Source organism: Phyllostomus discolor, chromosome 2, assembly GCF_004126475.2.
Source record: "Phyllostomus discolor isolate MPI-MPIP mPhyDis1 chromosome 2, mPhyDis1.pri.v3, whole genome shotgun sequence".
NCBI lineage: Eukaryota > Metazoa > Chordata > Mammalia > Chiroptera > Phyllostomidae > Phyllostomus > Phyllostomus discolor.
Genome location: NC_040904.2, coordinates 80,269,669 through 80,294,667, shown reverse-complemented (window position 1 = coordinate 80,294,667; position 24,999 = coordinate 80,269,669). Strand labels below are relative to the sequence as shown.

At 40.5% G+C, this 24,999-nt stretch overlaps 1 protein-coding gene across 2 annotated transcripts in view; it reads right to left on the bottom strand.

Annotated features, from left to right (window-relative positions):
* The window catches only part of LOC114490991 (ABI family member 3 binding protein), a 247,096-nt gene that overhangs the window by 22,560 nt on the left and 199,537 nt on the right, over nucleotides 1-24,999 (bottom strand). For both annotated transcript variants that reach the window (XM_036017995.1, XM_036017996.1), the window contains 6 exons: nucleotides 22,207-22,278; nucleotides 18,406-18,510; nucleotides 15,400-15,528; nucleotides 14,800-14,868; nucleotides 11,474-11,683; nucleotides 6,749-6,857 (listed from right to left, as the gene is read on the bottom strand). In XM_036017995.1, the coding sequence (XP_035873888.1) occupies nucleotides 6,749-6,857; nucleotides 11,474-11,683; nucleotides 14,800-14,868; nucleotides 15,400-15,528; nucleotides 18,406-18,510; nucleotides 22,207-22,278 (694 nt within the window). The remainder of the gene's footprint in view (nucleotides 1-6,748; nucleotides 6,858-11,473; nucleotides 11,684-14,799; nucleotides 14,869-15,399; nucleotides 15,529-18,405; nucleotides 18,511-22,206; nucleotides 22,279-24,999) is intronic.

The following is a 24,999-nucleotide window of genomic DNA, read 5'->3' as shown; positions in this document are numbered from 1 at the left end:
TCAATCAGTCCTGCAAGGACCCTGCAGGATTATAAAATAATTTCTGAATTCTTACTACATGCAGATATTGTCCTGCCCTGGGGATACAGATCAGGAGCAAAAGGACAGAGCTGTGGGGATTTAGAGGGCAAAATGCGTCTTAATCAGGGACAGAGGGGCGAGGAGCAGCATCAGTTATCATCAACTGGTATGCTCTTAGGGATGTTTCCTGTGTCTCCCATTTCTCTGGGGGACGTGCTTTTAAGGTTTAGGGCTGTGCTCTAAACCTATAGTGTTGCTACCAGTTTCTGGCATCCCTTCCGCTAGATACTAAACAATTGTAAGTGAAAACTAGTAAAAAGAATGTAGTAATGTGAAAAGAAGAATTGGTTTCTATGGACTAGTGGAGTTCTGTGCTCTTAGCTACACTTTTGCCTGAAGGAAAGTTGCAAAATTGAGCAATCCCCTATATTTCTTCCTTCTTTAATGAAGAAACACTTGTCTTGCTGCCCACAACTACAATAAGACTAAATAAAATTGGCTAAGGCTCTGGCAGCTTATTTTACTCCTTTATACAAGAGCCCATTATGAGATGAGATGTTGAAAGTTCATACGGAATCAGCAGAGAGCAGAATTTCACAAAAACCCCATGAAGAAGGACATAATGGCTCTTCCACATGCCTGCTTCGTTCAGCCAGATTTACAGTTTATAATTTGCTGCCTCTGTTCCTGTTTACTTTTAGTGCCAAAATTTTACTAAATCAAACAACATTAACAATAGTTCTAAGCCATGTTTGCCGTCAGCTACAGGAAACTTTGGTAGGTTTTTAGTCTTAGAGGAAGAACTGTTCTCCAGAACCCTCCCAAGCCACAGAGGACAGAAGTGCTCGAGCAGATTAAGTGAACATGATTTATCTTAATTACCAGAGTACATTTTCCATAGGAAATTGCTGGGCCACATGTGGGTCTGGCACACACAGTGAGTTTCTTCAGTCTTAGTCAGTGAGGAGAGACATGGGCTCATTGGGAGAGAAGGGTGGGATTAAAGGGATTTTTCAGTTCGTGTACAGACACGGTGTGTATACACACGCCTATCGCCCCACCAGTTCATTAGGAAGACCCTGGCCCATCAACAGATGATCAAAATGTGTGTTGAAAACAATTTCTCTGAAAATGAATTGCCTACTACAGACACAGATTTAAAGAAAAATGGTTGATCGGGACAATTCTACTTGCTGTAAGACTGACCTAGGTTTTGGTTTTATTTTCAGTTCCAGTTTTCACACTGATTCTGTGCATGGCCTCAGATATCATAAGATTCTATGTCATTTGGAGTGGGGAGAGACCTCGAGACCAATTAGTCCACACGTCCTATTCTTTTAAGCAGTGATGCAAGACTTATTGTTTAAGTCACATACTTTATCAGTTCTTCTATTTGCAGAATTAAAAATAATCGTAGTGGTCTTTGCAAACAAAGTGGTTGGTTCTACATAGTAGAGGCTTTTCTTAATATTTTTGTTTTAGTTCAACAAGAGCCATGCATTGTTTCACGGGGAAAAGAATAGGTGGAAAATAACTATTGGGGTGTGGGCTGGATGGGCCATTGACAAGGCTGGGGCTGCACCCGGGTGCCCCAGAAGAGCTGTGCGGCTCTGGTCTCTATAGACAGAAACATCCCACGCCAGGTGTGGAGCCAAACCTCCCAGCAGCGAGACAGCTGCTGGCTGGTCCCACACTGTGGGCTATTTTTGGGCTCTGCAGGTCTGTTTTCTCTGCCTTGATTCTCTTGGGTTAAAAGTTCTAACACCAAGCTCTCTACTCCACCCTCGGCTGTGTGTGATGATTAGCCAGTGATTATCTCCTGTTTTACTCGTCATGTTTTTTTTTTTTTAGTCAGGAAAAATGATGGAAAATGCTGTTAAATAAATTGTTTACATATGCTTCTAGAACTGGAATGCAGCTATAGTAATTCTTTCAGAAGTTATTATCTTCTAGCTTTTCAAATAGGGAATTCCAGAACCAAGGCAGAGGGGATTTTAACAGCTATAATTCAAAGTTTGCCTATTGGGGAAATTCATTTTTACCATACATTTTTATTATAAAATTTCCTCCACGCATTGAAATGTGGCCAAAGACATTCTTTATAAGCCATTAAAAACCACCTGATGGCTGCATCCTGCATGTGTCTCTTCTTTATCTTATAGTGTCTTATTAGCAATCTTGCAATTCTGCCATAGTTGGGCAGAAAAAAATACAATGGAATGAAATCTTGACTTAATGTGATACAGTGTGAAACAAGTTTGCATCAAAAAAGCCAATGGACCTAAACTTGGGAACTCATAATTTTTTTATTCTGGCTGTAGCCTTGCTGTCAGTAGTGGCTTTGAGGACTCTTGTATTTCACTAAGTCATGCACATGGATTTGATTTGAAAGAATACTATTGTTGTTCTTTCTTGCCAGCCTTTCCCATTCCTTCCTATCCTTTACCGTCAAGTTATAGTTTCAGATACTCCGTGAAGCTTTCTCTCCTGATGAACTGCAGAACTGGGTATAAGTCCTACATGGGCATGTTCTTTTTTTTTTTTAGCTTTTATTTATTTTTAGAGAGGGGAAGGGAGGGAGAAAGAGAAGGAGAGAAACATCAATGTGTGGTTGCCTCTTGTGAACCCTGCACTGGGGACCTGGCCCGCAACCCAGGTATGTGCCCTGACTGGGAATTGAAACTGGCAATCCTTTGGTTCACAGCCCACGCTCAGTCCACTGAGCCACACCAGCCACGACTGGCAGGTTCTTTTATGCTATTTTATTATACTCTCCAGTTGATTCATGGTTGTCAGTTTTGTTTCTTTAGGTACTTTTAGGCTTCAGAAACCTTAAGTTAAATAATTTGATTTCACTTTATTCTCCCTTAACTCACAAAGTTATTTTGACTAATGGTGTTTCAACAAATAATTTTTAATATTTCAGCTCAAAACATTTTGCCCTGGCTGGTCTGGCTCACTGGATTGAGTGCTGGCCTGTAAATCAAAGTGTTACTGGTTTGATTCCCAGTCTAGGGCACATGCCTGGGTTGCTGGGCCAGGTCCCCAGTGGGGGACACACAACCACACATTGATGTTTCCCTCCCTTCCCCTCTCTAATAATAAATAAATAAAATCTTAAAAAAAAACATTTTGCCCACTAAATTACACAAATTAATCTCTGACATTCCTGTGTTGAGAGAGAATGGATACACTCACAGGCTCGTTGAGTGCTGGGATCTATTGAACACCACAAGGTTTCATGTACTGCAGGCAAAAAGTTTTCACTAGAGCCCTTCCATCCACATGCATTATATTTGTCCCCAGTGGGAAAATGTTCTTTACTTGAAATTACTGATATACAACTTTTAACTATAATCCTGGTCAAATCATATACATGAACATTAACAGTCTTTATATCCTAACGAATTTCATTCAGTCATACCAAACTCTAAAAACATTAAGTAAGTCACACACAGACACACTGAATGGCTTTAAGTTTATGCCTGGTAGTAAGACTTGGCAAGGGTTCTGATTCCCAAACTAAATTTAATATTGCTCTTTCCCAAAAACAAATTCAGAAAGGGCCTCTTCGGGGCTTTGCTTGTCCCGAGACAAGAACAGGCTGTGGAGTCATCCTTCGAAGGCCCGCCGATGAACGAGAGACATAGGTGAGATACACACCATGAGGGCAGCATGAGGGGGCCTGGTTGTGTTTCAGTCTGAGGCAAAGTCCAGCAACAGTTAGCATGAGTCCTACCACAGTTACAACCAGAAATGTGAATCCCTGACTGGTCCTGTGGTTTCAGAATGAAATGCAACTCAGCTGAAAGGTACTTTTCTTTTAGGCACCTACTTGACCCATTAGGTCAAATGCCAAAATGGCATTCTTACATGGCATTAAGAAAATGTTCTCTGTTGGTAAATTTATTCCACCAAATGTCACTCATTTTTAAGTAGAGCATAACAAAAATGATCTTTTCCAACTAAATGAAAGTGAGAATGAACTAAAATGAAAGAACAAGTCCCTCTGCAGTTACTATCCTTCAAAGTCTCCCCATCTCCTGACCCATTTTCCTGACCTGAACCTGGCATAGAAGGCTCCCCACAGCCTAGCCTCCACCTCCCTGCTTCCACTGCTTCGGTCCACTTTTCACCCCTCACACTGGTAAAAATAGGGTTGCGTCCACTGCACACAACCATGCCACTCTGGGCCTCTGCACTGACATATGCTATTCTCTCTGATACTTCTTTCCCCCAAGACAGTCACCTAGCTGGCTGTTTCCTACTCCTCCAGCCTTTGTGAAGCACCACCCACTCTGGGCTCCCCTAGCACCTTGGGCATACTTCCACCAGAGCTCTCACCACTCTGTGTGCAGTAATCTCTTGTTAACTAACTGCCTACCGCCCTCGCCTCCAGCTCCACGAGAGCAGAAGCCACGTTTACTCATGTTTTGTTGCCACAACAGCAAGCGCACCACTGAACATAATGTTGGTTCTTAATAAATGTTAGCTGAATGGAAACGCAAACCTTTTACAAACAAATCAGGTTTAAAATGTCACTGGAATAACTTCTGATTATAGATAATAGGTGCACTCTGAAATCTGAGGACAGCCTGATTCAGAAAAGGAACATAAGTGAACATTTAGAAATTGGATGCCTTTCAATTTCCTTCCTGTGAACCACACAGCCCATTTTTATTACATGGAATAAAAAGCAAGAAACTGAAAAAAAAAAAACCTATCCACGTCCTGTAAGCCCAAATTCACCTATTAAAAAGTCCAAATTAAGTGAATTTTCTCTTTTACTTTTTCTTTAAAATATACTGGGTTGGCCAAAAAGGCCTTTTAGTTATTTTCTGTGCAGTGGCTCTAGTAACACTTAGTTGCCTTTAACTTCATTTGAAACAATTTTGTTACATTGTATTATGACAGCTGTCATATCAGCATGCATTTTAAAGACAGCTCATCAAACTTGGTGAGTTGTTGTGCAGCCATTTTAATCTTGAAGAGAGAAGATATGTAACATTTTCAGCATATCATGCTTCACTATTTCAAGAAAGGTTAAAAATGCAACTGAAACACACAAAAAATTGTATAGTGTATGGAGACGGTGCTGTGACTGATCGAACATGTCAAAAGTGGTTTGCGAAGTTTCATGGTACTATTGACATCTTGGGCAAATACTTCTTTGCTGTGGGGCTGTCTTATGCATTGGAAGACGTTTAGCAGCACCCCTGGCCTCTGCCCACTAGAAGCCAATAGTGGGAGATAGCCAACATACTCAAAATATCCAAATCAATAAAGTTATTAGAGGAAATGAAAACTGTGTTTTTATTTTACAGAAAAACCACATGAACTTTTTGGCCAACCCATTATCATTACTGAAAAATATGCTTATTTTGGATAACTTAAATCTTTTAAGAAAATCTGCAGTTGCAAAATTTTCCATATTACAGCTCAAAATAGAAAACTCGAAAGAAAGACGTGCTTGTGGAAAGCTATTATTTCTGCAGTATATGACTACTGTTTTATGTACAGCAAACCATCTATAATGAATTAGATGCTTCCTTTTCCCCTGAGCAGGTTAGGAGAGTCTCCCTGCTATCACAGCCAGAATGGGCTCCTCCAGGTGTCACAAACAATACTCATTTCAATTCAGTTCAATTAATTGGTGACCTTGCAAGATACAGGATGTAAAATTTACAAAATAAGTCTCTGATGCTAGGTTTCCAGTCCTCACCTCTGCTGATCTTGTTCAACACTGAGGAACTGTATCAAGCACATTTCCAGCTGTGTCCCTCTGAAAGTTCTTCTATGTTCATTGGTACACTATAACTTAAGATGCCATTTTTTAAAAACTGAAAACATAGGGAGTTTATTAAATAGTGTTTTGGAGTTTGAGGAAAGCAACTAATGTCCCACAGAGAGTGAAATTCAGTCCAGGACGACATTTTGCATATTGGCTTTCTTAAGGAAATGTTTGGTTGTATCCATTTAAGAATCTGCTTGATTTTTGTTTTGTTTTACATGGCTAAATTTAGGTTAAACAAAACAAAGCAAAAACCTTACTACATTTCTAGAAATTTCTAATGCCCTTATATGTCATGTAATAATAAAATGAACTGACAAAATATTGGCTATTTTAGATTTATAAAGTTATCACAAAACTATACGGCAATATAAACAACTTGGTATCAATGTGTAATGAGGGATACCAAGAAGAGTTGATTATAGAACAATGCTAATATTATTTATATTCCTTCAGAAATCTGTTCTCATTTGACTATGATAAAAAGACCCAAAAGCAAAGGATTGATCTGGGACTAGTCTCCAGCTATTTTAAGCATTAACTGTTACAGACACTCACCTGTGTTTATCACATGGCTTTTATTTCCTTGCCCTCTCCCTTCCAGCATGCCAGCTAAATTCTTCTGCACTTCAAATCTAGTTTACATCATGCATAACCAGGTGTCTCTGGTCCACAAACTTTTCCTTCTTTAGACTTTGGTATTTAATATCATCAGTTGGCACTAATGCCCTTCTATTTTTCAAAGCTATCCCATTAGCTTACCAGACCATCTTGTTAGCTCTGGTATCCTCACCAATAACTCGCACAGTTGCCAAACATGGCTCCAGAGGAATCTGGTGCCGTGTGAGGGAAGCCAAAGGGGGCACAAACTAGACCCTCCCTGAAGACACAGAGGGCTGATGTCTTTTCACTCTTCCAATAGTGGTGGCGGCTTACCTTGTGTCTGGTTTTAGATTTTCTACTGTGGAGAAGGTTTGGTTGGTAACTTGAATGGACTTGTTCTTCCCACTGAATGACCCATTCTCTCTGGATATAACTTCGTATTCTGAAAAGTGAAAAGGCCAACAGATACTTGTCTTCATGTTCTGGCTGATTTAATTTTTCTTGAAGCTAACAGCATAATAAAGTCACACTCATGAAAATAAGCAACTCAGATTGCAGTTCTGATCTTATATGTTACATGTTGATCTTATACATTGTCCATTACATATACATTGTGTATACAACTTATACATTAACCATTTCCAGATCGGGAAGGTCAGCAGATGACAGAGGTCCCAAAGCACCTGGCAGTTGCCCATTGGCCACTTCTGCTTTTCCTTCAGCAGAGCAGGGAAAGCCTGGTAATTGTGAAGATCCACGACTCTCCGATGGTAGAGTCGTGGATCTTTGGAGGCTGGTCCCTATGATTTTGTTAGGAAAGTCAGTCATGGCTGGAAAGCATCTTGTGAGTGGTTTCCTGCCCTAGGGGCTTGTACAACACAGCGGGGGTGGGCTGGGGAAAGGCCACTGACTGCCCGGTGCTGCTGCAGAAAACTTCTCTAGGTCTAAAACCACAGCAGCAAATGCCAGGTAACCCAACAGTGAACTGTACTGTCCTATGGGTCACTATTTTGATGTATAGAATTATGGGATTTTTGCACCTACTTCTCACATAAGTTACACAAGTTTTGTATGTACTACTCAAATGTTGCCCCCTTAATAATTATCATTGTATTTGTAAAAAGAAACTATGTCTTTAAAGTCTGAACACAGATCTGCATACATTTCACTTAAAGGCATGTTTCCATGAACTTGCAAGACTAATCCAAAGAGAAAGACTTTCAGAATATGAAATATAATTTACAAATTGGTTCACTTGTTTTCTCTGCCCTTTGTTGGGGTTTAGTTTATTAACACATGTGCCAAGATCATACAAAGGATTTTAAAAATCAAACAACAACCAGGCAACAAAACCCCACTCAAGACCAGCTCCGTCAATATAAGGAAATACGCAAGTGGTGGGCGTCAGGGAACGTGAGGAGCCCGTGGCTGGCATTTAGTTCTCCTTCCTCAGACCCCTATTGTTCTCAGCTGTGTGGGGTTTTGTTCTGTTTCCTAACTCTTTTTTTTTAAAGATTTTATTTTATTTATTTTTAGAGAGGGAAGGGAGGGAGAAAGAGAGAGAGAAACATTAATGTGTGGTTGCTGGGGGCTCATGGCCTGCAACCCAGGCATGTACCCTGACTGGGAATCAAACCTGCGACACTTTGGTTCGCAGCCCGTGCTCAATCCACTGAGCTACACCATCCAGGGGCTGTTTCCTAATTCTTTTCATTTCCAGTTCAGTTGTTTTTTTACTCTAATGGGAGGGAAAGAGGGGGAGGTCCCTGAATTCAAATGTGTCCATTTTATATCTTTTCCTCAGCTGTGGAGGGATAGTTACTAGAAACAGACAGTAGTAATTAAAATGGAAATTGATTTTTTAAAAAATGGAAACTGTATGGCTTGACGGAAAGAGATAGGCCAAGCCTTAAAGCCATAACAGCTTTATAGTAAATCCAGCAACATTATAAAAATGGAATATTAACTTTGGAATGAATATTTGTAAATGCATTCTATTTCAGAAGGTTTATGTCTATATTTCTTAAGTTTATGCCCATATTTTTTCTTTTCAAATATGGGGTCTTATTTATAATTTCACTAACAGTAGACGTATAAGGAAATCTATAAAGAACTAACACTGAATAATTAGTCTTTTTATTCCCTTCGAGGGTTTTATTGTCCTGTTATGAGATAATTCACTTAACAGAAAAAACTATTTATTATAAAGCTAGGGAACATCACTCTGGTCAACAGAACTTAAAAATAGTAATGCTATTTTTACCTTCCCTACTACTTCGACTACTGACAAACGTTAATTTAACAGCTGCTAACTTAGGCTACACATTCATTCTCTTTAATTTTATCCTCAGGATAAATTGCTAACAATGGGTATCATTACAAATAAGGAAACTAAAGTTCAAAGAGGCTAATTATATACCTAAGTTCTATATTTAGAACACAGCCTGTCTAGGATTTAAAACTGTATCAGCACACTGTTGGCATCTCACAAAGCAACAGCTTATAACCAAATTAACTTTAAGTTGCTTGAGGACCCAAGCAGGCTAGGGCCAATTTCTTAGGTCGCCTATTTCTACATCCGTGTGGAAGGGACATGTAGAAGCAACTAAATTTGAATGTATTCACTAGAGATAAGTACGTGCCTGTCCATTAAAGGAAAGATTGTTGACAGAAGCCAAAATGGGGAATAAAGAATATGCTTCCCTCTCTTTTTATTATCTTTCTCAATCCTTCCCTTTCATATCATTTTCAGTGATATGAGAATTAATTTCCATTTTATCTGAGTTGTTGGTTTGTAAAAGATTACATTTGAAATTTAACAAACCATTTAAAAATAAATAGAAATGGAAAAATAGAACAGACCATTAAGGTTTATCATCTAACATTTAAATACAAACTAGATGAGTAATGGTTAAATATGGAATTATTCCTATGTGGAAGATATCATCTTACAGCTGAAGAGATATGGTCCTTATCCATGGAAATTGTTACTGTAAATCCATTATCTTGTGAAAGGTCTCAAGCAGCCCATCAAACATTTGATAATAACATTCCAAAAGTAATTGAAATACTTTGAGATTATGTGTTTATATAATATTTTTTAAAAATGTTACATAATGAACCAGAAAGGAAAATCCTTCTGCTATAAAAAATCGAATCAGCCCTGGCTGGCATAGCTCAGTGGATTGAGCATGGGCTGCAAACCAAAGTGTTACAGGTTTGATTCCCAGTCAGGGCACATGCCTGGGTTGCAGGCCACGGCCCCCAGCAACTGCACATTGATGTTTCTCTCTCTCTGTTTCTTCCTCCCTTCCCTCTCTAAAAATAAATAAATAAAATCTTTAAAAAAAATCAAATCAGATGTAATTGACAAGTAAATATGTATTAGATGTATTAAATCAGCAATTTTCAACCTTTTTCATCTTATGGCACATAGAAACTAATTTTCTGCAGCACACCAAAAAATACACTTTCTGCCAATTGGACAAAAAAGGTATAATTTTGATTGATTTACAAAAAAACTGTAATTATCTACCCTTATTATGCAATGTGACAATAAGATGTAACCATTTTATGACCTATATATTTATGGTTCGAGATGGGGCTTTCACGCCGGACGGCTGTTGCTGCGTTGGCTGTTGTTGTTTCTGAATCTGACACTCTAAGGGAAAAGAGGTCAGTGCCCCTGACTAAATAGTGAGATATTGCATGTCTTAAAAATTCCTGTTGCATACCAGTTGGCAATTGCTGTATTAGAGTATTAGACCTATTAGAGTAACCAATTCTCACATGATGTCCTTCATCTTTAAGGCAAATGACATCTTACATACCATTTTGTTTTGTGAGAACTAAGCCTCAGACTATCACAGGAACTCCTGATTAACAAAGTCTATGGATGGAAAGTTTTGAATTTTTAAATACGTGTAGATAATCAATACTTAGAGATTAATTTTTAGATATTGATTTAGAGTTTCAGATATTAGATGTTTTAAAATATTGACTTAGCTCCTACCAGTACGGTCCCAAGTAAAGAGGCAGGACTAAGCAAGTCCCCAGGAACCATGCGCAGTGGCTGGTTCCTTCTCAAAACAAAGGTGAGCTTCGCATGAGAGAGAAAATTCACAAAATATAGCTTTTAAAAATGCCAACTAAGTAAAGGTAAGCTGCTTACATTGGAAGTTTCCCAGACGGTTTTGTCTGAGGAGAAATAATGGCTGTTTTCTCCTTTATTCATGGAAAACTTCTTTGGCAGATCTGAGTATCGCACTCCCCACCCCTCAGTGTGCTGCTCTCGGCTCTTCCTGGCAGCTTCTTGGTGGGCTCTGTCACCTGCTGGCCCCCCTCCCCCGCCCGGGCACATGGCAGGGGCAAGGGCAGCAGGAACCCTGCATACTCAGGCTACGTTCTCCAGCTGATTTAGATCACTAGTCTTTCCCCCTCCTCACTAGTTTGATTATCCTATTCATTATGGAGAATTAATTTCCATTTAACAAGTTCAAAAGTCACTCAGGATTTCCAATTTTCACAGTAATTTTAGAGGAAATGGATAGATAGCAGAATCAAAATTTCTGGAGATGAGCAGAAAATTGACGAGGACTAGAATTTTAAAAACATGTACCCTAAGATAACTGAAGTAATATTTAGCCTGTTTGAAAGTTCTAGGTCAATCTAGAAATTGGATTGGTGAAAGGAAAACTGAGTTAAATATCATCAGCAGTGGAAACTTTTCCTATGTTACCTGTAAGTTTCTTGGTAATGAAACAACTAGATGTATCTTTACATTATGAAAGAAGAATTCTAAGCAGAGATGAAGGGATGCAGCTTGGAGAGATCTGCTAAGTTAACAGGGAGCTTGTAACCAGGACACAGACAACCTTTTCCCATCATACGACACTTTTGACAATAATATGCCACCAGGACAGTGGAACTCTGCCAGGACTCGCTACTCCTGAGATGCGCCTCCCAGGGTATTATGTGACTCGGTGTTCCACAGTCCCAGTGTAGCGAGTTTTCAAAGCTTCCCATTGTAGTCTAATAGTCTTTCGGCCAGGATCTTACCAGTGACAGTGTCATTGGGTGGCTTGTCCCAGTCCAAGATGACAAAGGAGGGGCACCCTTCCACGGTGACCACCGTGAGGTTGGAAGGAGGGTTCTGAGGTGGGCTGGTGGCATTCCCCTCCGTGGCCTCCTCTTTGGGGAACCGTTTGATGGAGTCGGTGATGGAGCAGGGCCTGTTGTCAGGCTTTGGGATGTATCGCACATGAGGACCTAGGAGAGAGGGACACTGACCATTGGCACTTTTTTTGAGAAAAATGGGGGAGGTGAACTCATAATTGTTTGAGGACATTTGGTCTCACATTATAAGCACATAGATGAAAGCAGTGATGTGGACGGTTCAGGCTTGTGAAAATCTTGTTCCTAGGATACATGACATGAATGGTGTTGATTTCTTTTTCTTTTTTTTATTGTTGTTCAAGTACAATTGTCTCCTGATTTATTTTTCTAAATAGTTTAGTGTATACTAATATCCAAAAGTGATTTGTTCCCCCTGAGCGTGGTTCAAACCTCACAGTTCATGGGTGTTGGAATGAGCACTCGAAAGGGGCTTGCCTTGGCAGTGGGCAATCACGGGCCAATGCTGAGCACAGCTCTGGCCCCACCCAGCAAACGTTAAAAGCTAAACTCAAAACAATCCAGTGGTTTCAAGTAATTTAACTGCATGCAGAACAAAATTCAAAAATATTTTAGGAATAAAAAACATATCCAGAACCCAACAAGATAAAATTAACAGGAAACTATTACCCATAATAGGAAGAAAAACAAATCATTTGAAACCAACCTAGAACTTGCATAGGTGTTAGAATCATTAGACAGAAACAGTAAAGCAGTTATTATCACTATAATCCACGTGGTCAAAAGTTAAGATGTGAAAGATATAAAAAAGATGCAAATCAAATTTCTCACCAAAGCAGGAAGAGAAAGGAATGTTCTCAGCCCACTGAAGGGCATCTATGAAAAACCTACAGGTAACATAACATCTAATGGTGAAAGACCAAATGCTTTTCCCATGAGATCAGGAACAAGAAAAGGATGTCCATTCTCACTATATCCATGCAATGTTTTACTGAGGCTCTAGTCAATACAGTAAGGCAAGAAAGCAGCCACCCAAGTTGGAAAGGAAAAAGTAAAACTTTAAACTTTACTCTTAGATGTTATGATTTTGTATATAAGAGACCAAGAGATTTAGAAAGACTCTACTAAGTGAGTTTTTGCCAGGCTGCAGGATACAAGTTCACTGTACAAAAATCTACTGCTTTTATATATATTGGAAATTAAATATAAATACTTTTTATGATTTTCTATGCACAGAAAACTGCAAAACACTGTAAAACACTGGTGAGAGAGAAACTGAAGACCTAAATAAATGGTAAAGTATACCATGTTCATAGACAGGAAGACTAACACAGCTGTTGATTTCTCCCAATTCTAATAAAAATCTAAGCAGGCTATGTTTTTAGACATTGACAAGCTGTTTCCGAAATTCAGGTAGAAATCTAGAGGACCCAGAATCACCAACACAACTTTGAAAAATAAGAGCAACATTAGAGAACTAATACTACCTGGTTATAGCACTTATCACAAACCACTAGTGATCCAGACACTGTGATATTGATGTGAGGGTGAGTAGATTAATGGGACAGAGTAGAGAACCATGAAATATGCATACGTATATATACATCTGATTTTGACAAAGGTACAATAAATTTGGTGGAGAAAGAATGTTTTTTTTTTATTAACAAATGGTGCTGCAAGAAAATGAGCTTGCATCCATTCCTTGTGTTACATATAAAATTTGATTCAATATGGATCATAGACCTAAATGTAAAATTCAGAAACTTATGGAAATAAACAGAGAAGGTCTTTGTGACCTCTGCTAAGTCCATGATTTCTCAAGAACAACACAAAAAATACAATCTATAAAAAACCAAATGGATAAGCCAAACTTTATTAAAATTAAAAAGAGAAGGCACACAATGGAAAAAAAATATTGTAAAGCCATGTATCTAAGAAAGATCTACCCACAAAATTTAAAAAATCTCAAAACTCAACAATAATGAAATAAGCAACTCCATAAGAAAAAATGGCCAAAAATTTTGAACAAACACACCAGAAAAGGGATGCAGATGGCAGGTAAGGATGTAAAAAGATGTTCAGCATTCCTAATCATTAGGAGTATGCAAAGTAAAATCACAATCAGATACCACTGACACTTATTAAAATGGCTGAAATGAAAAAGCCTGACCATACCATGCTAGCAAAGACCTGGAGGAATTGGAACTTTCTTAAAATGTAAACTATAAAGTTACATGTAATCTAGGCATTCCCCTCACAGGCATTTGTTCAAAGGGAATGAAAATACATGTCTACACAAAGACTTGTGCATGGATCATTATAGTAGTTTTAATGGAAATCTATTCAATAAAAAATTAGAGACAACCCAAATGGCACAAACATGTTTAATAAATGAATAATTATATATCAATACGATAGAATACTAGTCAGTAATAAAAAGGAATGGACTATTAATATTATATGCAGCAACATGGATGACTCTCCAAATAATTACACTCAGTAAAAAAACCAGACCAAAAGTTCATACTCACTTACAGTATAGCAAATCTGTGGTTACCTAGGGACTAGAAGTTGGGGTAGGAAGAGTGAGGGGGGATTATAACCTTTTGGAGGTGGGGACTGTATTCATTACCTTGATCATGATGATAGCTTCATAGGTGTATATATAGGTTACAATTTATCAAGTTTCATACTTCAGAACAAAATATTGCAAAAGGAAATACTGGTCTCTATATCATATTATATCTCTTCTACTGTGTTAGATTAGATTACTATTCAAAAATATTCTCTATATCCATGAAAGAATAAACTTCCCCAATTCCTGATCTGAGCTTTGTTATATGACTTTCTTTGGCCAGCGAATACTGGCAGGTGTAACACTAGGAGGAGCTTAAAATGTAGTTATGTATTTGGATTCCCCCTCTCTTGACTTTGAGAATGGCTTCATGAGAAGGGCTTCCCCTGGGCCACTGTTGGTCCTTCATCTCAGGCACCAGAATGAACAGATGAGGAGCAGACCCGTCCCCAACCCTCAAGAGGCCCATTGGAACCACCCAGTCAAGAATGTCCTAGATCAGCTGATGCCTGTTTGTCAATATCATGAAGGTGACTTGTACACATGCAAGAAGTAAATCCTTGTTATACCAGGCCACTAAGATTCTGTGGTTGTTTATTGGAACAGCTACAGCTGACTGACACATCCACCAAAGATAACCTTGTCAAAATTGAGGTTTGGGGCCAGCAATACACACCTTTAAATCTGGGCTTCCCAAGATGATCAGTTTCTCTTGTTGGACTTGAGCTAAAGTCACTTAGATCACCTGAGAATGGAATATAATAAACAGTTTTGGCAAAAGGTAAAGCTTCATGATACAATAAAAAGTAGTAAAGACTTTAAGTATTTAATATGTCTCCTAGACAATTGCTCAACCTTTGATTTCCATTTTTATTACTATTCATATTACCTGCAAATTTGTGTCCTGCTATAGGTGTTCTGCAGTGTAACAAGTAATGCCTTAAAGATTACAACTAAGTAGGTAATAGTTATTAATAAAATAAGGTATGTGTAATTAGTAATGACGTGTGATTTAGTAAGAAGCATTGGAAATCTAGATCTTTTCAGGAAGACTTTCCTAAAAAGCGTAGGCACATTCCTCTCTGCCTGTGAAGGGAAGGAACATGTTCTATATGGAACATTAAAAATAAGCATCATTTAAAAATTAAAATGACTCATATTAATCATAAAATTGAGTAAAACAAATGACCCAGAGTTGAGACTCTTTTCCCCCTAATTTGAAATCTTTTAGTACTTTGTAGCTAAGGGTCCAGTGGCAAGTGACTGACACACTAACCAAGATCTTCTCCTGAGGCCGGAGCTGTTGGTTGCTTTTTATCTATCTCTGTCCTGTCTGAGGGGGCCCCGGTAGGCCTGAGAGCTGTCTTCGAGGGCGGGGATGTTCTGAAGCCTGATGAAATGATTCCTGAAATGCAGAGACAAAGCAGTCAAGCTTTACAGGAGCACTGCCAAGTTCCCCATTCATTTGTTCAATAAATATTTATTAAGCACTTACCATGTAGCTTGGTGCTATATGCCAGGCTTGGGGAGAAAAGACCTGGTATCCTTGATAGAGACAGCTGTGCGAGCCAGTTATACTGAATCATTATAGATATTATGAAAGAACTGGCAAAGGTTGCAGAGAGGGCAACGGGAGGGAATAGTAATGTCTATGGGGAAGCATGAAGGGTTTTGTGTGGGGGGAAGGGGCAAATAAATACCTTCAAAGAGGATGTGGCAGTAAAGAGAAGTGATCGGTAGCTGGGTATGAGAGCTGAATCCTAATTAGAGGTTGCAAGAAGAACCAAGTCAGGGAAGCATGTAACCACGTGGTGTTTTTAACTTGAAGGGTGAGAGCCAATAGTGCTGCTGGGTACCGTGCGAGCTGAGAGTGGAGGGGCAGGGAAGGGCAACTCGGGGAGAACTGTGCACACCATGGATTTGAACATTATTTTAGGCAGCAAGGAGACATTGAAAGGTTTTCAACAGGGAAGCAACAGGATCAGTTGAGAAGAGAATGAATGGTTAGGATGCAAGGCTGGCGGCAGAGGGAGAAGAGAGGAGGCTTGTGCAGGCGAGGGCAGGTCGCCAAACGGCAGCCTCAGAGTGCTCACAGGCACACTTGAGAGAGGACGCGTGCTCAGGGGGCCCCTGGAACATTTTGTTGACTCCTGAATTCAGGATGCACTTTCTGTAGTCAGGCCAGAGTTGTACAGCTGCCCTTCTTGTGTCTGGCTCCTTCATGTAGCCACTTCCTTTGAGTGAGAGGTGGCTAGCAAGAAGTGGGTAGGGTGGGGAACCAGAGTTAACCTCAGAAGTGGAATGTGATTGTGGTTCTTCCTCAGGAGGGGCAGGTTGTACCAAAGCCACACTTACTGATGAGGGAGAACAAGGGTCTTATGTGGCAGGGGTCGAGGCCATGGCCTCCCAAGTTTTCTATGGGGGGCACTCCCAGTTTGACCCAGGTCACAATCAGTGAGGAGAACCAGATGTCCTCACTAGAGTCCTGTCCCTGGGCCTTGACTTGGGCAGGCACTGGAAACACACACAAGAAACTGAGTCCTCCTTCAGCCGATGGGAAAAGTGACCTGGAGCTCTCTGTGCACGTGACACATCAGAAAAGCTTCTCCATCGCTACACCCTCTTACCCTGTGAAAAGAGTGACATCCATTCCCTTTCACGTAAACCATTAACACTTCCATCACTCATGGCTACCTATTTAACACTTTCTTCCTGATTCCTCCCATAGAATACTTGGGAAGTAGAAATGGGGGAAAGAGGGAGAGGTGATGGGGGACATGCTGCAGTTTGTTGGAAAGTGCAGCGAAGGGCCCTTAAGAGAAACGCGGTAAAGCTTTGCTCTGAACCAGCTCACTTTTCACTGATTCTTACTTTCTTTCATTTATTCAGCCAGTGATAACTTATAAAATATTCTCTAGGTGCCAAGCACTGGATTTGGCTCTGGGAATTTAGAAAAAAGGCACCAGGGACTCTGTCCCCACAAAACTCCTAGTCTAGTAGGGGAAGAAAAGTACACACACAGGTATAGAAAAACTTGCTCTTTGTTCTAACAGAGGTATGTATCAAGGACAAGTTGAACAGAGAAGAAATGCAAGGCTACTTTGGGGAGTTAGAAAAGGCTTCTTCAAGCAAAGAGTAAAATATGATTATCTCAGGTGACTGGGAGGGGTCGTTCTAAGGAAGGAGGCAATACACACCAAGGCACAGAGCGAGAGGCAGCTTGACTTCTAAAGTATGTTCCCGTCTTGTTCATGGCATAGCGCTACTAATATTTTAGTCCCTGGTCTTTCCCCTACTCCCACAATGCTGGGGCCAGCAGAAAGGCTGGTGGACAGGAGAACTCTGACGAGATGTAGAAGCTTTCACGTTGGAAAATACACTGATGACAGGGCATCACGCTGTCTATTACACCTGGTGGGATGGCAGTGTATTGGGTTGGCCAAAAAGTTCATTTAGTTTTTTCCTTAAGATGGTTCTCGTAGTGCTTAGTTGCCTTTAACTTCATTTGAAACAATTTTGTTAAATTGTATTGTGACAGCTGTCATTATCAGCCTGCATTTAAAACAATTTATCAAAATTGGTGAATGTTTGTGCAGCCATTTTAATATTGAAGATGGAAGAAGATACACAACATTTTCAGTGTATTGTGATTTGTTATTTCAAGAAAGGTAAAAACACAACTGAAACACAAAAAAAGGATTTGTGCAGTTTATGGAGAAGGTGCTGTGACTGATCAAATGTGTCAAAAGTGGTTTGCGAAGTTTCTTTGTACCATTGACATTTTGGGCAAATAATTCTTTGCTCTGGGGCTGTCTTATGCATTGGAAGATGTTTAGCAGCACCCCTGGCCTCTACCCACTAGAAGCCAATAGTGGGAGATAGCCAAAATACTCAAAATACTCAAAGCAATAAAGTTGTCAGTGGAAATGAATAATGTGTCTTTTATTTTACAGAAAAAACTAAATAGACTTTTTGGCCAACCCAATACAACATCTTGCCCCAAATAATCCACTTCTGGGAGGGGCTGAGTTGGCTTCTGTCTTCATTCTAAGCAGACACACTGGCTCGGATGCTCAAGGATGGGTTTCTTTCAACCCACCCAGAATCAGGATATGAGACCCTGAAGCTATTTACAATGTCCAGTCTTCAGAGCCAACACAGGCATGTATCACACACACCATGGGCGCATCCACTGCCTGGGTTAGTATACCAAGAACGGCTTGTGGTTGGATAGGACAGCGGAAGTCACGGAGGGAGAAGGAAATGTGTGTAACTGACATACCTGCGCTTCCTGGCTTCCCGGTGACGTTGTTTGGTGGTAAAGGTTTTCTCCGTGGGGGTGTAGGCCTAAGTGGCCAGGGTGGGCGGCGGGTCCCTGGAATAGTGGCTGGAAGATTATAATACAGATAAAGCTGTCATAAGGATTCACACTGTGAAAATGACAGGTTTAAAAAATATAATGTTTGATAAGTAGTAATTGAATGAAAGAGAATAGATTCTACAGAAAAGTGCTTATTTCTGATATTCCTTTAAAGTAATGATTATAAAGTACCAAGGGATAATGAAGCACATTAGTATAAGAAAAAAACCCTCTAGTTACGGATAAAAATGTATAGGTATATTTGTACAGGTGTAGAGGGTGCAATGTCTTTAGTTTCCCATATAGCACAGGTGGCAAACACAAGGCCTACGGGCCGAATCTGGCCCTCCACCTTGTTTTATCTGGCCCTCCACCTTGTTTCTACCCATCGGCAGCGCTGAGCTCCTTGCCCCTAGTTAAGGAGTAGTTACATTTATACAGTCCTAACATTACATTCGGCCCTTTGAAGGCAACCGCAAGGCTGATGTGGCCCCTGGTGAAAAAGAGTCTGACACCCCTGCCACATGACTGTCTCAACAGCAGCATTTCTGAGCTTCATTGCCTCCAAGGGCATTTGATTTTGAGAATACAATTCTTACACCATTTAGTTTGAAATTGTTAGTGCATAATTTCTCCTTTAGTAGGTGATCTGCCCCATTCCCAAATCTATTGTGTAATTATAATTAAACAAACACTTTCAGAATTTACAGCAAAGGAGCTCTGATGGTGGAAGCTATAAGCTGGTGCTCACAGAGAGCAGGGTCATTGTGAATGGCTGTGCACTGTACAATGGCACCTGGCCAGTGGTGTGTAAGTGGAAACCAAAGTTTAACACTCACTCTGCTACCACTCATGAGCCCTGGTGCAAAGTTGCCAGCCCAGAGAAGGGTACATTTTTGTAAATAGCTTACCTAAAGGAAGGAGGGAAGAGGTAACATTTAAAAATTGCACAAAGTGTCTACTTTGCACAAAGGCTGGCTAGAGATGCCTGAAGCAGTTTACCTTAACCCAAATTTTCTTTTAAGTCTGTGTCACAGCTTAAAAATTCATCTTCAACTTCTGGCCAAGATGGAGGCATGGGTAGACATTCTTTGCCTCCTCACACAACTTCTAAGGAGGATCACAACTAACTTCAAAACTAAAAACAACTAGACTTGCCAGAAAATGAAACTGTATGGAAACCCAACAACCAAGGATTTAAAGAAGAAATATTCATCCAGATGGGTAGGAGGGGCAGAAACAAGGAGCCAGGGTGGAGAGAAAGTGGTGTGGCAGTGGCAAGGTGGCAGCAGCGGGGGCCAGTGGAACAGGCAGTCCCACATTCATGTGCGGTGGATAAAAACCGGGGGCTGGGGGGGGGGGACCTGGGGAGCAAGTGATCCCAGCTCCAGGCCAGACTGCGCAGCCAGAGTTCCAGCACAAGGAAAATAAAGCTTTATAACTTCTGGCTGCAAAGCCAGTGGGGGTTGGGGTGGTAGAAGAAACTGCCTGTCTGTCAGGAGAGTCAATTTAAAGGACCTGCATGGTCCTAGAATGTATGGAAACCCACCTCCTCTGGGATTCAGCACCAGGGCAGCAGCTAGAAGGGCGCCAGTTGCATATGGGAAGTGAGGGAAGTGACTGATAATGGGGCAAGAGGTGAGCAAGCAGCATTGTTCCCCCTCCAATCCCTCTACCACATACAGTGCCACAAAATGGGAAAGCAGGTTGTTTCACCCAGGCAAATACCTAAGTCTCTGCCCCTTACAATGTAACAGGTACACCGAGCAGGCAGTCAAAGCAGCTCTACCTAATACACAGAAACAAACACAAGGAGGCTCCCAAATTAAAGAGACAAAGAAATATGACCCAACTGAAAGAAAGAGATCAAAACTCCAGAAAAAGAATGAAATGAAATGGAGATAACCAACCTATCAGATGCAGAGTTCAAAACACTGGTGATAAGGATGCTCAGAGATCTCATTAAGTATGGGAAACACATAAGGGAATAACACACTAAATGGAATAAAGAAAAATCCACAGGGAACCAACAGTGAAGGGAAGGAAGCTGGGGTTCCAATCAATGATTTGGAACATAAAGAAGAAATAAACAGTCAACCAATATAGAATGAAGAAACAAAAATTAAAAAAAAAAAAACTGAGGAGGGAATAAGAAGACTCTGGGACATCTCCAAACATGCCAACATCCAAATCATAGGAATGCCAGAAGGAGAAGAGGAAAAGCCAGAAATTAACAGCTTATTTCTTTCTTATTTGAAAGAATAATGAAAGAAAACTTCCCTACTTGGTAAGGGAAATAGACATACAAGTCCAGGAAGCACAAAGAGTCCCAAACAATTTGGACCCATAGAGAGCCACACCGAGACACATCATAATTAAAATGCCAAAGACTAAAGACAAAGAGGGAATCTTAAAAGCAGCAGGAGAAAAGAAGAGAGTTACCTACAAAGGAGCTCCCATAAGAAACTTTGCAGGCAAGAAGGGACTGGCAAGAAGTATTCAAAGTGATGAAAAGTAAGGACCTACAACCAAGATTACTTTATCCAGAAAGCTTAGAATTCAAGAGCACATAAAATGCTTTCCAGGCAAGGTAAAGCTAAAGCAGTTCATCATCACCAAGCCCTTATTATATGAAATGTTAAAGGGACTTACTTAAGAAAAAGATCAAAACTCTGAACAGACACATGACAACAAAGTCACAACTATCAACACCTGAACCTAAAAACAACAAAGACAAAAACAAACTAAGCAAGCAACTAGAACAGAAACAGAATCATAGAAATGGAGATTACATGGAGGGTTATCAGCAGGGAGGGGGCAGGGGGAAGATGGGGAAAAAGGTACAGAGATTAAGAAGCATAAATGGTAGGTACAAAATAAACAGGGGCATGTTAAGAACAGTATAAGAAATGGAAAAGCCAAAGACTTATATGCATGACCCATGGACATGAACTAAAGGGGGGATTGCTGGAGGGAAGGGGGGTAACCAGGCAAAGGGAGGCAAAGGGGAAAATAATAGGACAACTGTAATAGCCTAATCAATAAAATATACTTAAAAATTCATTTCTTTCTAGGCATAATGATGTTGACTTAAAATCATCATGTATAATTGACAATATCGGAAAATGCCCTGTGGCTTTAAGTACTTCTTAGGAGAGGAGGAAGAGTATGTGTGAGGGGGTCCATGGTGCTCACAGAACAAAGATCTGTAGTCCAGACATCAATACACCACAGTAGGTTTCACAGTATCTTTTCAAAAAGCACGGAGTTCTTATGCAATGCAAAGGTATTCCAAGTAACCAGTTACTACATAATTTTGGCCTAAAATATATAGCATATTTGTCAACTAGAAACATAAGTCATTTCAGGCAAAAGAATATTGTAATAAATCACACAAGAGTAAAACTTGAACATGATGAAGGTTAGAACACACTGACTCACTGGCATTTGTGTATTGTGGCTCACTGGAACATTAAACAAAGGAATTATTCAATTGGTACCCCATTAGAGGTTCTTATTAATGTTTAATATGCACCGAGCACTTTTCCTTCCCTCTAATATAAGATTTGGGAATGCTTTCCTAGCAATCCCCATGTCCTGATAGCATGGCTCTGATGCTTCAGGGTCATGCAGATGCTGTTGTTGATGCAACCAATGGTATTGCCGTTATTGCCCATGTTCCAGCCCAGAGCTGAGTAAAGGAGTCAGCATCCTTCCCCTTACCTGGTTTCTTTGTGAAGTGGGTAAAGTTCATGGACATATTTCTATCAGCACTCAATGGCATTTCCTTGACCCCTATGAGCAGAGATAAGTAAAGGGCATAAATATATAGCAAAAATGTACTAAATGTTCTTATTCATGGAAACTTGGTGGAGTCATCAGTGATAATGTGCATTCTTTTTTTTTTAATATATTTTATTGATTATGCTATTACATTTGTCCCATTTCCCCCCTTCTCTCCCCTCCACCCTGTACCCCCCTCCCACCCACATTTCCCCCTTTAGTTCATGTCCATGTGTCATACTTATGAGTTCTTTAGTTTCTACATTTCCCGTACTATTCTTGCCCTCCCCCTATCTATTTTCAACCTACATTCTATGCTACTTATTCTCTATACCTTTTCCCCCTCTCTCCTCCCCCCACCCTCCTGCTGCTAACCCTCCATGTGCCCTCCATTTCTGTGGTTCTGTTCCTGTTCTAATTGTTTACTTAGTTTCTTTTGGTTTTGCTTTAGGTGTGGTTGTTAATATTTGTGAGTTTGCTGTCCTTTTACTATACATGTCTTTTCTTTCTCTTCTTTTCTTAGATAAGTCCCTTTAGCATTTCATAAAATAAGGGCTTGGTGATGATGAACTCCTTTAACTTGACCTTATCTGAGAAGCACTTTATCTGCCCTTCCATTCTAAATGAGAGCTTTGCTGGATAGAGCAATCTGGGATGTAGGTCCTTGTCTTTCATGACTTGGAATATTTCTTTCCAGCCCCTTCTTGCCTGTAAGGTCTCTTTGGAGAAATCAGCTGACAGTCTGATGGGAACTCCTTTGTAGATTACTGTCCCCTTACCTCTTGCTGCTTCTAGGATTCTCTCCTTCGTTTTTACCTTGGCTAATGTAATTATGATGTGCCTTGGTGTGTTTCTTCTTGGGTCCAACTTCTTTGGGGCTCTCTGAGCTTCTTGGATTTCTTGGAAGGCTGTTCCCTTTGCCAGCTTGGGGAAGTTCTCCTTTATTATTTGTTCAAATACGTGCTCAATCTGTTGCTTTTCCCCTTCCAATTCTGGTACCCCTATAATTCGGATATTGGAACGTTTAAAGGTGTCTTGGATGCTCTTAATCTTTTCCTCAATTTTTTGAATTCTTATTTCATCATGCTTTCCTGCTTGGTTGATTCTATCTTCCTTCTGGTCCACTGTATTGTTTTGAGACTCATATTCCTTCCTTTCACTATTGGCTCTCCTCCGTGTGTCTTCCTGCATCTGTTTTATGGTAATCTGCATTCTTTCATCTAAATTTCGACCAAAATCCACCAGTTCCGTGAGCTTTCTGATCACCAGTGTTTTGAACTGCGCATCTGATAGACTGGCTAATTCTTGGTCGCTCAAAAGGATGTCCTGGGGGACTGATCTGCTCTGTTGAAAACATGGTTTTTTTTCCCCCTTGTCTCTCCTTTTTTTTTTTTCCCCGGTCTGGTTGCTCTAGTTACGGTGGGGGGCGGAGCCTTAGGTGCTCACCGGGGCTGGGCACCCCAGTCACTAGATTGTGACGTTATATGTGGGGGCGGGGCGGGAGAAAACAATGGCGGTAGTTCCGTTCCTCTGGGCTCAGACCCTTGTCTGGGCTTCTGGGCTGTGAGCTCTGCCCTGGTCCACAATCGCTACCCCTCTGGGTCTGCCAGCCGCAGCTTGCGTACTCAGGGATCACCGCTGCCTTCTTGCATGCCGGGTGGCTTTTGCGCCGATTTCGTGCCAAACCTTCCCCCGACCTCCGCGCGCCGCCGACCGGAGCCAGCCCCGCGCCTGCCCAGCTCGTCTTTTCCTACCAGTCCGGATGAACGCGTCTACTTCAACTTCTTGGCTGCCCGACTTCCATTCAGATAAATCCTCTGCTGGATCTGGGTGTTATTCTGATAGTAAATTATTGTTGTAAATTATTGGTTTTCTAATCTTGGTTGTGCGAGGAGGTACGGTGCATCCACCTATTCCTCCATCTTGCCGGAAGTCCAGCTTGTTCTTTTATAATGTGCATTCTTTATAGAGCAGGGACACTGGTGATTTTGTGCCCAGACAAATTAATTAGCTTCTCTCAACTGTTAATAGAAAAATATCAAAGGGCTACCTTCATTGGTTGTGATATTTTCCCTGAAGAGTTAACATTTGATTGTGGATTGTGGTTTTTGTCTTAACTTTCCATGCTGCCTGCACTGCCCTCCTGGGCAGTACTGCCTCAGCAGGAGGTTCACCCACAGTGATGGGCCATTCTTTTCCAATATTCATGGGTGCATTTTGTGGTTTTGAAAATTTCCCTCCAATCCCTTTACTCCCATAAAAAACCCCTAAAATTCCAATGTATTTGGGTTTATACTTAATGAATTGACTTTTAAAATATTGTGGAGAGGACTTGGCTCTCACATTGGTTAGGCCACAAACTGGATCTGTACCTTTGAGACTTGTAGATTAATCCTGGGCAGGCCTAGAACTCCAAATAGCAATTTGAAAGAAACTAATCTGAAAATTACTTTGTGTGATATTTTGTCTCCTAAATTTTTCCAACATAATCTGGTGGTTATTACTCAACCATTCATCTAAATACCCATGGCCTGGAGTTTGGGCGGCTACCCTAATGGTTGAGAACACCAATTTAGGTTTCATCTTATTATTATTCCTATTCTTATTCTTATTCTTTTACATGTAAAATAGTCTTCCCTGATGTGGCTGACAGTCTTCATTAAGAAAGAATAGAGGAGTTCTGGCCAAGATGGAGGTGTAGGTAGAAACTCTTTGCGTCCTCGCACAACGAAA